General features: G+C 42.0%; 1 protein-coding gene across 1 annotated transcript in view; it reads left to right on the top strand.

Annotated features, from left to right (window-relative positions):
- The window catches only part of Ache-2 (acetylcholinesterase 2), a 162068-nt gene extending 149514 nt beyond the window's left edge, over positions 1–12554 (top strand). The window contains exon 6 of the mRNA XM_072018701.1: positions 3814–12554. Coding sequence (XP_071874802.1) covers positions 3814–3938 — 125 coding nt within the window. The 3' untranslated portion in view covers positions 3939–12554. The remainder of the gene's footprint in view (positions 1–3813) is intronic.
- The last annotated feature ends 1491 nt before the right edge of the window (positions 12555–14045 follow it).

Here is a 14045-nt window from a genome sequence, read left to right as displayed (position 1 = left end):
TGACATATCGTTCGACGTGTTCATTGATAGAATCTTTCTTAACCGTCTATAATCTATTTATACAACGTTCGTCGTCTCTTTTCCAATTGTTATTGCCAATCCATAGAATACCCCTGACCCCATTTATACCACGAATTACGGTCCACCCTGTATACGAAATCCCATAGTCCACTCGTGATATAGTGTTTCTATCGATTGTGCAAGATCCTGAAGGTTGGCCGCGATTCTTATTAAAAGAAACGAGGATCCTGGCAATTTGCACACCTGCCTCCCTCCTAGTGGGCTAATTAAGCGTCCCATTAATTAAGCTAGGGGAGAGGATTGGTGGGTACGTTGAACGCTGTAATATCAACGGTTATTTCGTGGTTTAACGGCGGAAACTTAAACAGGCATTAGGAATACGACAGGCTGCTGCTGCTGCTCCGTCGAATTGCAGCGGGGGATTCCTGAAATCGTTGTCGAGGCTGAGTATCGAGGTAACCGATACGTTAGATTCGCGGCGCTGATCGATGAGGGCATTGCCACAGTGGACTCGTTATTTTGTGGTCAGACGGCTACCGTTTGCCCGCTTCGCCAAGAAGAAACCCCTCTGTATTCCGGTTTTCCGATATTAATCTGGGAATTGCGAGTTCCCTGAGCTTTCTGCGGTCCTGGACAATTTTCGTGGACCCGTGTGACCGATCGGCTTTTTTCTTTCCTTTCGCTATTTTTTTTTTTTTTTCTCTTTTTTCTTTCAAAGCATCAGATCCCGAAAAGAAGAGCGAACGACGTCGTAAAACAAACATGAAAGACATTTGAAACCCCTTGCGCGACGATAGCGCGTGAGATTAGCGATACACTGGTTCATAGATCGAACTTGTAGTGAAAAATACGAGTCACGCCGGTGATTTTAGGACACAGTTAACAAATGGACATGGTGACCCGTATACAGCGTGAGATTCGTAACTCGATAGGTACATCGTTGATCAAAAGTTTGGAATCGTATTTCGAATTGCGTCTGCAGTGATGAATACACCGCGGACCTTTATGGTTATTATGGCGCAATTCATAAAATGCTAGGTAATATACGGAAACATATGAAATATCCAAAGAAACAGAGTATTTGTTATGGTATTTAGTGTAGATAATAATAGTAATAAATATTAAAAGTAAATAGCAATAATAATTTGCATAAATATTTGTGGTCTATCGACGAACAAGCTTATCGGTTAGGTGAGCTATGGTACCGGCTCTCCTTGGAAGATTCCGTGTAACAGGACTCTTTATTTAATTTCTACTGGACATATTGGGTTGGTAACCAAATTGCTGGTTCGTAATCACTTACCAGGTATGTAAATATGAAACCGGAATTTTCGTATACAAAATACACGTTTATTGTATGAAAATGATTAAAAATATTTTATTCGAAGTATTGCCCATCGCTAGCTATACATTTTTCCCACCTGTCTGGCAATTGGTGGATGCCACGCCAAAAAAAAACTGTCGCTCTTTTGAGGCAAACCAGTCATCGAGCCATTTTCGTACATTTTCGTAAGAAGTGAAGTGCTGGTCAGAAAGTGCGTGTCCCATCGATGCAAATAAATAGTAATCGGACGGAGCCAAGTCTGGTGAGCAAGCCGCGTGCGAAAGTATTTCCCAACTGAACGCTTCAATCGTTTCCTTGACGGGTTTTGCTGTATGTGATGGTGCATTATTACGAAGCAAAATTACTTTGTGTTGCCTTTTTTGATATTCTGCTCGTTTTTCACGCAAAGCTTGATTCAAATCGATCATTTGTTGTCGGTAGCGCTCAGTATTAACGGTTTCGCCAGGTTTTAACAGCTCATAATAGATCATACCCTTCTGATCCCACCAAACGCAGAGCATTGTCTTCCGTCCATAGCGATTTGGTCTTGTAGTCGATGTCGGTGGTTCGCCTGGAGCTACCCATGATCTTTTACACTTAGGATTCTCAAAATATATCCACTTTTCATCGCCAGTCACAATTCGGTGGAGAAATGACTTTCTTTTGTATCTGGCGAGCAGCATTTCGCAAATGGTTTTTCGATTTTCCTGCTGTCTTTCGTTCGGTTCATGTGGAACCCATTTTCCCACCTTCTGGATCTTTCCCATGGCTTTCAAACGTATGGAGACGGCTTCTCGTGGCACGTTTAATCGATCAGCGAGTTGTTGTTGCGTTTGAGCGTCATCCTCGTCCAACGATGCTTGCAATTCTCTGTCTTGAAACTTTTTCGGTGGTCTTCCATGTTCTTCGTTCCTCGCGTCAAAATTGCCACTTCTGAATTTTTTAACCACTCAAAGCATTGTGATTTACCAAGAGCATGCTCACCGTAAGCTTCGACAAGCATTCGATGCGATTCTGCAGCAGTTTTCTTCAAATGGTAACAGAAAATCAATGCTGTCCGCAAATCGTAGTTTCCAGGCACAAAATTCGACATGTTCAACGCTATTACAAACTATGCTGTCGTATGAAACTTGTATTGTTCTGAGTCGAAAATGTTTGTGAGATGTCAACAAAGACTTTTGGCATCAATGACGCAGTTTAGTGATAACTACATTATCAGCTAGGGCCATCTATAGGCAAATTCCGGTTTCATACTTACAGACCTGATAGTTGCCAATCCAATAGTTCTTCTGAGTAAAATATAAGCAATTTAAGTTCTTCTAAAATATAATCCTCCGGGGATGAGAGCAGTTGTGACAGAAATTTCAAGTTAACTGGCTTGGCCAGTCTCAATTGGTATCAGCACGATGAATTTCGGCGAAAGTGCGACTATTGGTTGATTGTTATTAAATTAAAACGAAACGTTGCACCTATTGAAATTAATGGAACTATGCATCAAATGGTGTCCGAGAGTTAGAAGGCTAGAGAAGATCATGAGATGATCTTCTATGCTATGTTTAGCTAATCAATGGCCCTATTGTGTATCGAAGCCTATGTTGCCTTGTTCAACGATTCACAATCCATCGACGACATCGTTCAATCGTCAGGATACAGTCGAACGAGGATGCAGTCGATCGACTGTTAAGACCCACTGTTCCTCGTAACGTAGCCCAGTCCGTGCGGACCTTTAAAGGATCCGGAAACTCGGTTCTATACACTGAATTCAGAAGGGAGTTGGCGCGAGCTAGAATCGCGTGAGTGGCTCGTGATCGATCTTCTCCGCTTAATGGCAACCTCACGGATCACGTACCAGCCTGAGCCAAGGGTTTGCAGCATTTTTCGCGACGCCTAACTTGAAAAACACCTGCCTATATACCAACATCACGCTGCCTTACTTCCCGCGAATCCTCCAGTTCTTTATCCTTGCGCAGTCTTTTGTAAATAAAAATGATTTTCCCCATAGCAACCACCGCAGTTATTTATCGAATAGATCGTTTGTTATCTACGGAGGAAGAATATGAGAAGCTCCCTCCGACTCTCGAGAAGAGAGACGATCATCGGTTTCTTCGACTCTTCGATCTCGGTAATTTCCAAAATCGGTTGTTACGTTGCGCAGAATTTTGTAGCAAATTTATATAGGTTGTATGTAGAGAGAAAATTTACGAGCGCGTGATTCTCGTGGAAATTATTTTATTTATATCGCGTATTACATCTAAATATCGCAACATCGATGATGGTCGCTAGAGATTCGTTGCAATCTGCCAAACGCCGGAATATATATTTCCCAGCAGGCAGGTAAATCGCCTTTGTACCGAGGACCGTGTTCGACACGGGGCTCCTTTAACGAATAGGATCAAGAGCGGAGCTGTTCGAAATCACGTTACTCGCCGAGTATTCCTCCAACGTTATACTCTCGCTTTCTGTTTCAGATGTAACTCCGAAAGCCTGTAACAGCGCGATAGCTTCGAGCGTGTCGGCAGGTGCGGAGGATCTAGGCAACTCCCTGGCGATCACGGTGCTGTCGTCGATCCTGGTACTGTCGAGAGTCATTTAAAGACAATGCAAGGGGGACCGTTTATCGATCGACAGCCTTGCGAAAGCCAGCAATCCGGGGTTCAAACAGTTGCACAGGTATTAGGGCTTCGTTCACGGTCCAGGATCTCGTTAGTGGTTAACACCCTGCTAATCGTTTGGGTAGATCAATGGGTCCCGGCTTACCCATTGCCGTCGAACGACCACTTTTCTCCCTCCCATAGACAAAACACGAAAATATATCTATATATCGAGGAAGAGAGAGGAAGAGGAAGATAATAAGATTCCAATCAGAGATTTGCGAGAGTTTCGAGGGAACAGGGATTTCTGCCTAAACTTTGCATAAGCAAGATTCGGCTATTCGCGAAGCAGATTCGTTAAGGCTTCGTGGAAAAAACCTGAATCGCGGCGACTTAATGGCCAGGGCTGGAAGATTGATGAACCGAGAAAACGAGGACAGCCTAACGAGTTACGTCGCTCGAGTGTCTCCGACCGGGGACTGGGGCTGGATGTGGAAAAGGTTGAACTATCGATTCCTCTTGCGAAGACCGCGGCAAGTCCCGTGGAGGTTGGGTTAAAAAGACCCGAAGGATGGCTGCAGGCGTGAAAACTCTCGATAGACCAGTGGTTTTAGAATTGGGCTAACTGTCGATCGTCCCGAAAATACCGCGGGACCGCGGGGATTTGAATAAAAATGACGGGCCATTGGCACAGACATGGAATTTGCATAAATAATAGCGAAACGCGGGCCCGATCGATACCGTGACAGGGTAGGACGTGTTGCAGGGCTGGCGTAAACACCAGCCGCTATTAACCACCTGTTCGTGCAATCGATGGCTCGTGACACAAAAGTTTCATTAGTAAAACGCAACAAGTGCTCCGGTTTTACATAAGAACGGCCGCGCGGGGATCCTGGATCGCTTGGACCCGCTCCAAAATCTTGGCGACAATTTCTGCCCGTCGAAGAACGCCAGCTCGGATGACCGGTCATCTTGGCCCTGGGTTTTTGTTGCCTTTTAAACCGTTCGAAAGAGCCACGGAACGATTTACCACGAGTTTCCAAGTGAAATTGCCTTCGGAAAGTTTGCCCGGCGAGAGAGGCGAGGCGAATTCAGACCTTTGAAGCATTTCTGCGAATAGACGGCAAACGGGTTGCGAAGTTGCGAGAACGAAGGGAATTCCTCGGTCAAAACACCGAGATTAAGAACACTTCGGTGTTTCTTCAAAGACAGATCAACCAACGACCAAGTCCTCGTAAGATGGAAAAGAGCGGAGGAAGTGGATCTGTGACCGCGGCGGTTCCAACTAGACCAATTAGACCACCCCAATCGACTGCAGTGGAAAGAGTTCCTCCGTGGCAAAGCAGAATCGAGAAACAGCTCCGTTTGGAAACGTACCACCGATGCCAACGCGATACTCGAGAAAGTAAATGGAAACCAATCCGGGGAAAGGTGAAATTCTTAATGAGACACTCGATTCGAGCGAGTGATCAAACGGAGCATGAATCAAGCGTAAGGAGGTCTCTAAATCGGGATTCTCGAAACCGGTCGACCGTTGAAAACCGGCTTTAAGGATTCAACGAAGAGGGTTCTTGAAAATTCAACGGGTTAAGTGCAGACTGATGTCCTCGTGGTGGCTCGAGAACACCTTCAAATCGGGGAGTGCCATTTGCTCGTCGAAACGAAAGACAAGCAAGTGGTGGGTAGGAGAAGGGGAAGGGAAAGAGGAGAAGAAGAGGGAAAGATCGTGTCAGTTTCCCGAGGAATTTACGCTTCGCTTGTCCGCTCCGCAAAATTGGACAAACCCGCCTCTCTCTGGCAACCTTTCCAACCTCGGTATCGTTATAAATAAATTCCCTGTCTCGCCGGCGCGTACCATCGCTCGCCGGAAGTCGCCGTTCTTTCACACCGAACGCGCACGCTTCGAACGTCTCGTGATCCGCTCGACCGAAACGATCCACCGTTTCTTCGACCTGCGACACCTGGTCGGTCTAATCTTGGCCAGAAGTGTGGCAAAATGGGATTTTTGAAAATTGCACTCGGAGCCTGCTTGCTCTTGACGAAAATAATCGACTTTGGATAAGTAATCGGAGGAGATTAATCGATGTGGTTTCTAGAAATTTATTAAACCATTGGTTCTTCGGAGAGTGGCAAACGTTAACGCCATCTATCGCTGGTTGAATATTCCATGCGAAATCTATTTGCTCTTAACGAGTAGAATTAATTTTCGATAAATTAGAGGCGGAAATTAATCGATGGTGATTCATAGAAAATTATTGAATCGTTGGTTCTCTGCAGAAAGGCAAACATTAACGCCATCTGTCTGTACTCGAAGTCTGCTTTTGACTAATACAATTGATTGTGGACAAGTTGAAAAAAGAAATTAGTCCATGTGATTTGTGGAAAGTTATTAAATCGTTGGTTCTTTGGAGAAAGGCAAACATTAACGCCATCTGTCGTTCGAAACTCTAAACAGTAACGTATCCACTCTATACACGCTGTAATCTATGTCGCGTTGTTGGTAGCTCCCTCGATTCCACCTCAGCACTTTGACCATAATTGTGAAAGGATTGTAAAATGGAAAAACTAGTCGCCGGGACATTCCCGGAAGAAGAAAAGTGAACGATTTCAACGACGAGCGTCTTTCGATCGACAATAAATCTTTGCTGAACAAAGAAGATTAACTCCACGGCCTAAGGGAGGATCTTTCATGCGAACAATCGTTTCTCATCGATCTATGCACCACCTTTTTCTAGCGATGTCGAAATTATTGTCACCCCAAGATCGTCGAGAACGTCTGGTAACGCGACCTCGGTCTTTTAGCAAGGATAATCTTTAGCGAAAGTACCTGCATTTCGAAAAGAAGACAAAATTCCTTGGAAATCTCTGTTCGAAGCTCGGCGCCTCAAATTTCAGAACTATCCTAAACCCTCTCGAAATTATTCTTCATCTTGCGAAATACCATTGGATTCCCATAAAAGTGCAAGCAGTTTTACAGGTTCCAAGGACCCATAGAAGGGATGAAACTTTCGAAAGCAAGGACCATGGGCAAGAACAAAAACAAACACGAAACATAAGACACCTTTGATCTGGACTTTCAAGATGGGCACAGCTAACATGACAATACCAGTCGATGAAGTAACCGTAGATAAATTAAATTGCTACAAAATATTCAAAAGAACAAAAAAAAAGAAAATATATAGAGCGAAGTACTAAGCGATGCGCGAGTATTAGCAGTGAGGAAATAATCTGTCGTATCTATGTAGAGAGGGAGGGAAAGGAAAAGTGAGATCTTATGATCCATTGGAAGAGAGGCAGTCCAGGTCAAACTCGAGCGACTCTCGAGAGCCGGAGCGAATGTCAAGGGTGCACCGCTAAAATGGCAGCATTCATTAAAGAAACAGGGGGAGGGGAAGAAAAGCTTGAGGAATTTTAAATAAGAACAAGTAAACTAGAAAAAGTGGGAAAATAACGAGAAGCTTCTTTATTTCAGTCAATTCTCAACTACCGTACACTTTCTCTACCTTCGAACACAAACTTTGTATCGATCCTCCCCACGTGCAACCGGAAGGAACGCAACGAAGAAAGAACGCTCCCTCGAATCGAAACGCGAGCACATGGACAAATAATTTCGTTTCGTTTGCCCGGACCTTTCACGTCCGGTTTCCTGGAATTCAAAAAAGGAAGAAAAAAGCCGAAATGAAACCAAAAAGGGCTTGTGCACCCCTGAAGCATGAAAGGACAAGGAGTAACTGAGAAAGGTTGAGAGGGAGAGGGGGGGGAAGCGATTTTTCAACTTCTTTGCACGGCTGCCAGATATTACTGAGAAAACCAAACCAAAAAGATAAGAAACAGAGACACACACATGAAAAGACACACGTATACAGAAAAACTAAAAAAGAAAAAAAATGGCACCTCGTGAATTAATCTCGTACACACGTTAAACAAGACAAGATAGAAACTTAAGAGATACATTAAGCAATGTAAATATACATATACATATAACGTATATATACATACATATCGATCTATACATATATATGTGAGTGTATAGGATCAATATATGTATATACATATAAATATACATGCAAGCTCTGTATATCTAATTACGTGTGCCGTCGAGCAAAGTAGATGTAAGGCAATTTTAAGGCACCCGTGTAATTTTTGCTCCGTGACGTAGGTGTCCACACAGCGACATTCTAGACACAGTGATCGATTAAAATAGATATACATATACATATATATACAACGTTTTAAGAGGCCATCCGATAATTTCCGAGTCGCAATGCAACAGCCGCGAGAGCGCGCCGCGATCGTTCGCGCGAGACGAGCCTAGACGAGTCTTGGTAATATTTTTTCTATGATTGAATTCCATCGTAGCGCAATCCCTGAGATAAAATAGTAATCGAACCATAAATTGTAATAACGAGAGGCAGGGATTCATAATCGACAGAGAAATGCAAACCTAGTCGTGATTGAAACTCATTACAGCACTACCTATGAAATAAAATGAAGAGCGCTTGTAGAAAATACTGTAAATACCAAGAAACAAGTTTCTCAGGAGGAAAATAATACTTGTGCATCAATGTAGTCCAAATTGATGAAAAAGACAATCCTGTATGTGCCGTCTATTAGTTGCAAAGAAAATTCAATTCATCTATATTAAATAGATGGTATAGATAAAAGTCAAAAACCGATCAACTAATGTGTATTGATTCTTTAATTTTTTTTATAGTGGCGACATTGTAACACCATCTTCTAGCATTATTAATTACTATTTAGAAAGGAAACTACACTTCAATTCTATACTAAAATATTCTCTATTAATATATAGAACATTTTCCAAGAAAGGAAAACAAATTTTTCAATTCTGTCACTTGCTGTGTTTTCTAGAAATACTCTTCAAATATTTTTCGAATCAAAAGTTGTTGAGTCGGAGTTGGAAATTCCAAGCGTGGAACATTAAAGGTAATAAAACAAGCTTCGAGAAAATATACTCCCGTTTTAAAAGATGACTGTTTAACGCTCCAGGGTTTGGAAGCTTCCGCTGTCGACATGAAATCCTCTCAAAAAAAAAAAAAAAAAAAAGAAGAAGAAAAAAGGGAAAAAAGGTTCTCGAACGAGCTTAACAATTGGAGTGTTAGAGGACTCGTGCTCGTCTCGCGGCAAACGGCACGCTGAAACATGAATCTTCCATTTGGTACATATCACCTATATAAATATATCATATATAGCGAGAGTTGATTCTATCGTTAGAGATCTTTTCGTAGTTAGAGCATCGAGCGTTTAATCACCGTGTGACAGCGCGTGCACACACTAAAAAAAAAAGACAAAAGAAGAAAAAAAAAACAGAGAACAAAGCACGAGCAGAGAGAAGAAGAGAAGGTGTGTGTGTGTGTGTGTGTGTATGTATGTATGTATGTATGTATGTATGTATGTATGTATGTATGTATGAAAGTACGAATGACAGAAGGAGAGAAAGGATCTGGTATTTTGATTAAAAACGAGAGAGGAAGAAACAAAGAAGTAGTACGACCATATTTTCTACCAAATGATATTGTTGGCTCTTAGACTATCGTCTCAGGCTTTTCTCGATAGTGGGCCTCGATCAGTCACTATTAAAGCTACTGTGTCACTCGTCGATTAAATTGCAACTTCGCCTAACGAATTTTGAGGAAATAAAAACCTTCGCTCGACCCTTGCGACAAGCATCGTATATTGTAAACGAATTCCGAGCCCCATCCACACGAGGTAGGGTGATAGTTCGTTAAAACGATACCAAAGGATCAGAAAGACAACAGGGTACACCTATACGAAACAAAGCTCAAGCCTAAAACAGGCCTAAGAAACAATTTTTCCCGCGAGACCTTAACCGAACGCCTAACTTAGATCTAACCGATGCCTAAGCTGAAACCTAACCTAAGCCTAATTCTACGATTCTAGCTTGTAACTTTAACTGGTGCCTGTTTTAGATCTAACTGGTTTGGGACCTAATCCAGACCCGTGAATACCTAACCTCTGCCACTATGCTCTTTTATTCGAAGAACTCTTTGTCGCGAGTGATTCGTAGCATTTTTGGTGACAACAATTCGACGCGCACCATCGTTCCCAAGTATCCAGACAGTTGGGTCGATTTTTCATTGATCGATGGCTGGGATTTTCTACTTAGGAAATCGGAAAAGGATACATTTTTCTTACCCAAACGTTAAACGTGGTCGACGATTTTATCAAGCCGTGACATAGGAATGATAAAAGATATCTTCTCATATTTTATTTGACAAATTCGTCCCTGGAGAGATACTTTGCGTTGCTGAATAGAAGTCTAACGTAAGAAATGCGGATAAAGAGCTGTTATTTCACACAAAGACAAAACAATACAGCAACACGTAACGATAAAAGATATGGATCGACCTAACTCTAACCCTAACCTAACTTAATCTTAGCACTAACCCTAACCTTAACCCTAACCCTAACCTCTCTTGCGCCGCATCGCTAGTCTTCTTTTCAGCAAAACACTGTGCATGTATGAAATTAAGTAAGAATTTGCGGAAGGCAATCGAGCGTCCGGATATTTCGCAGCGATGGCGTGTCTTCGTTAGAAATTTAGGCGAGTAAGCGGAAGGACCGTATACGCATCTGCGGCGTCCATGCGCACCCCTCTCATTAACGGCTAAGCACGTCCTCACATATCATTAGCTGATTACCCATGCGTCTTGTCGTGAAAACTTAATGTTAGGATTAGTGCCTCGACGTAAAACACGCTCGACCCATTTCACACACCCTGTCCACAAGAGGAGACCTCGCGTTCTCATTACTCGCGTCAAATTAACTAATCGACGTGTCCTCGCGGCTATTAGCCAATTAAGACGATTAACGATACGATCAACGATTAACATTTCAATCAAATTGAGTGTTGGATCGATGCTGCTATTTTTCGAACGTACGAAGGAATTTCGAATTTCTCGTCTAAAAAGGCTCAAAGTCTCTCTCTTCATTGGTATAACGAGAGAAAAATTCGATGATAAAAATTGGAAGTCAGATGTTCAATCTTGATCTCTTCTCGGTGAAGAGCGAAACTTGCAATTGGAGAGTTCAATGGAAGCAAACTCGAGCCACACGTGTCCATGTTACCTTCGAGATCAAACGAAGCAGCAAACATTAAAAAAAATGATAATCAAGCGTAGAACGCCGTTCGCGTGGAAGTCTGGGAACTGAAATGGGTCAATATTTGTCTTTAGATAGTTTGTTCCTGCGTGTGCAGCTCATAGTGTATAATTGATCGCGATTGATGCGTTCAGGATGTCACTGGCGGGCGCGGTGATGCCCCTGAAAGCACGCTGTTCCAGGAATCCTTGCTAGCGTGGAACGGTGTATACGGAAACAAGCCTTTCTCCAATCAAATATCCGATATCCTTTCAGAGAAACAGTTCTTTTTCTTTTTCTCACTTCAGCCTCGTAGTATTTTACACGCGTTCTAACTCCTATTTGTTCACAACGTTTGTTTCGTTGTAACGTGATATCATTATAGTGAAAATTACTTGTCGATACGGAAGATGAGATGTTTGACACTTTCGCTGTTACCGACGCATACACTGCATCAAATCAGTTGCGCTAATAACGGTTACCATTTGAGGCTGTTAGAATCTAAAGTATTCAACTCGGCGTAAAAAAGTAAAATTTTCCAATATGGTTAAATGCATGGATATCCAGAGAATTTTCCAAATTTATTTCTCGAGAACGAAGCTTCGGACGACAAATTTTCATACTATATTTTTAACTCGATGTTTTTCAAATTCTGTTACTATCTTCGCTGAAAAATATGTGTAGAGAATGGAAGTGGCGAGAGTGTAAAACGAGGTTCCGTAACAGAGCGATTCGCGAAGAGACCAAACTTCCGAACTGGCCCAATAGTTTCGAAGAAACGCGAGTATATGACTCGACAGAGCTATTCCGTGTTTCGTATCTCTGACTGTTCGTCGAATAACGAGAACCAAGCGCAAGAACGAATACGGAGAGAACAGGAAAAAGAGTAAAGAGAAACGCCAACAAACCGCGAATGAAAAGGGAACTTTTTTCTTCCTCTTTTCAATTAAAGAAAATAGATCCAACAGGTTAACGAAGAACGTGTCTACTGAGTTGAGGACCAAGCAGTAAAATAATGTGAAAATTGCACAGACGCGATATTATTGGAAAATATGATATTCATAGTTCAAAGTAACTTATACAGGGTGCAATAGGAATATTTGAGCTGGTTCTGGGAAAGGTTCCAATAATCAAAATTAATTGGTGGAGAACCTTTTAACGTAAAAGAAACCTTTGGAAACTTTCTTTTTCCAGAAAAAAGTTGGTGAGCTTGGAAAGTACAAAACAATTTTACAATAACACATACTGCACAATCGAGGACGTAAATAAAATTCCAATAATTTAACAGACATAATTCCGTGTGCGATTTCTTCGCGTCTGTTCAGATTAATATCAGTTCAGGGAAGAAACTAGTGATAGAAACATTGTTAAACGAATTCTTCGAAACGCTCCTTTTATAATTACGATGTCAAGAAACATAACTCGATATTGAATAATCACAATGATAAGAAACAGAATCGGGTACCTAAGGTAAATTGATTGAAAAAAAAAAAGAAGAGAAAAGAAGAAAGAAAGAAACATCGCATTGATTTACCATGTTTGCCCCTTAATGGATTATCGAGAATCGAGAAAAAGTAGAAGAATGAAGGAATCGAACGCGGTTATTTCGCTAATTAAATGACTCGATGGTGCGTGAACGTGAACGCTGTATTTCATTTCTGGGAGTTTGCCGATGGTTTCGTTCAACGTCGATGCGTTTCGACCGTGTGTATCGATATTACGTGCGACCATCGTGCCGACGGACGCGTGAAAACCAATCCCGTGGAATTCATTCGGCGTTTTCTCTCGGCCGAGTAATTAAGAATTTATCAATTTTCATTCGGAATATTCGGTGATGTTTCATTTTTCGTTTGCTGTCAGCGGAGAATGGGTGAACCGCGAAAATACAGAACGACTGTTCGCACGGTTGGGCCTAATATTTGGTGGCGTTGAACTGACAATTAATCGGCACTTCAGTCGCACGCAATTTTTTCAAAAAATTGTCCTATTTCATAAAAATAAATTTCAAGATATTCTATATCCTATATTCGTATCGTGATAGTTTAACGATAATGGATTAGTTGATTGCATTGAAATTTTATGTCCTAATCCCTTAATGTATAAAAATCATTGGTTTTCGATTCTATTTCTCGTACAATTTTAGGAATCGTTTACGTCCGCATTAGAGAGGTGAGATATATCTAACTTGGAACTTAATCTACGAATGAGAACTAATTTTTAGTCACGATAAATCACGTAAAACACTTCATTTACGTGAACGCAGCTTTCTACCAATTAAGAGCCTAACCTTCAGCCAACTAAACCTAACCTAACCTAACTAATCAAGACTAATTCGTTGTAAATTCAAATTCAATTCGCCCGAGTCTTTCTACCGCAATCTTTTCTCGGTTTATTGTCTGGACCAAATGAAATTCGACGCAGAATCAAAATTATCAATTATTCAAACGCGGATCCAACTTATTGTTTAACTTCCAGACTAGGTCGAACTTAACCTAACCTAACTTCTGTATCAACTCTTAATCCGACTGCATCTAACTCGCTATCGATCAGGAAAGTAGCGGGAAGCAAAGGAAAGGCGCGGTGCTCTGAAACGGAAGAAAAGAAAAGGAGAAAATTGTGAGAGAAACAGGTGGTGGTGACGGTGATGCGGGGGTGGAGCCAAAGGTGCAGCTGTAAAGCGACTAAAACGTACGACATAGTACTTTTCTGCTGCCTGTACTACCAGAATACGAGAGAAAAAGAAGAAAAAAAGGAAAATGGGGAAAGCAACGAGCCGTTCGCATGAAAAAAGACAACGACAAAGCGAAAACGAGGAAGATGAGAGTGGTACTTAGCCGAGAGAGAGGCCGAGGCTAGCGTAGGGCTATACCACTGGGAAAGTAGTAGCGGCACAGCGAATCCGCTTAAACTGGGAGGAAAAAGCAAAAGAGAGACGAGGTTTTCTATAAAACCGGTGAGAGCCAGGGAAGGATGCGTAAAACGCTGAC

This window comes from Bombus fervidus, chromosome 15 (assembly GCF_041682495.2).
Source record: "Bombus fervidus isolate BK054 chromosome 15, iyBomFerv1, whole genome shotgun sequence".
Lineage (NCBI taxonomy): Eukaryota > Metazoa > Arthropoda > Insecta > Hymenoptera > Apidae > Bombus > Bombus fervidus.
Note: the sequence above shows the minus strand (reverse complement) of the source record. Positions and strands in the feature narration are given on the sequence as shown.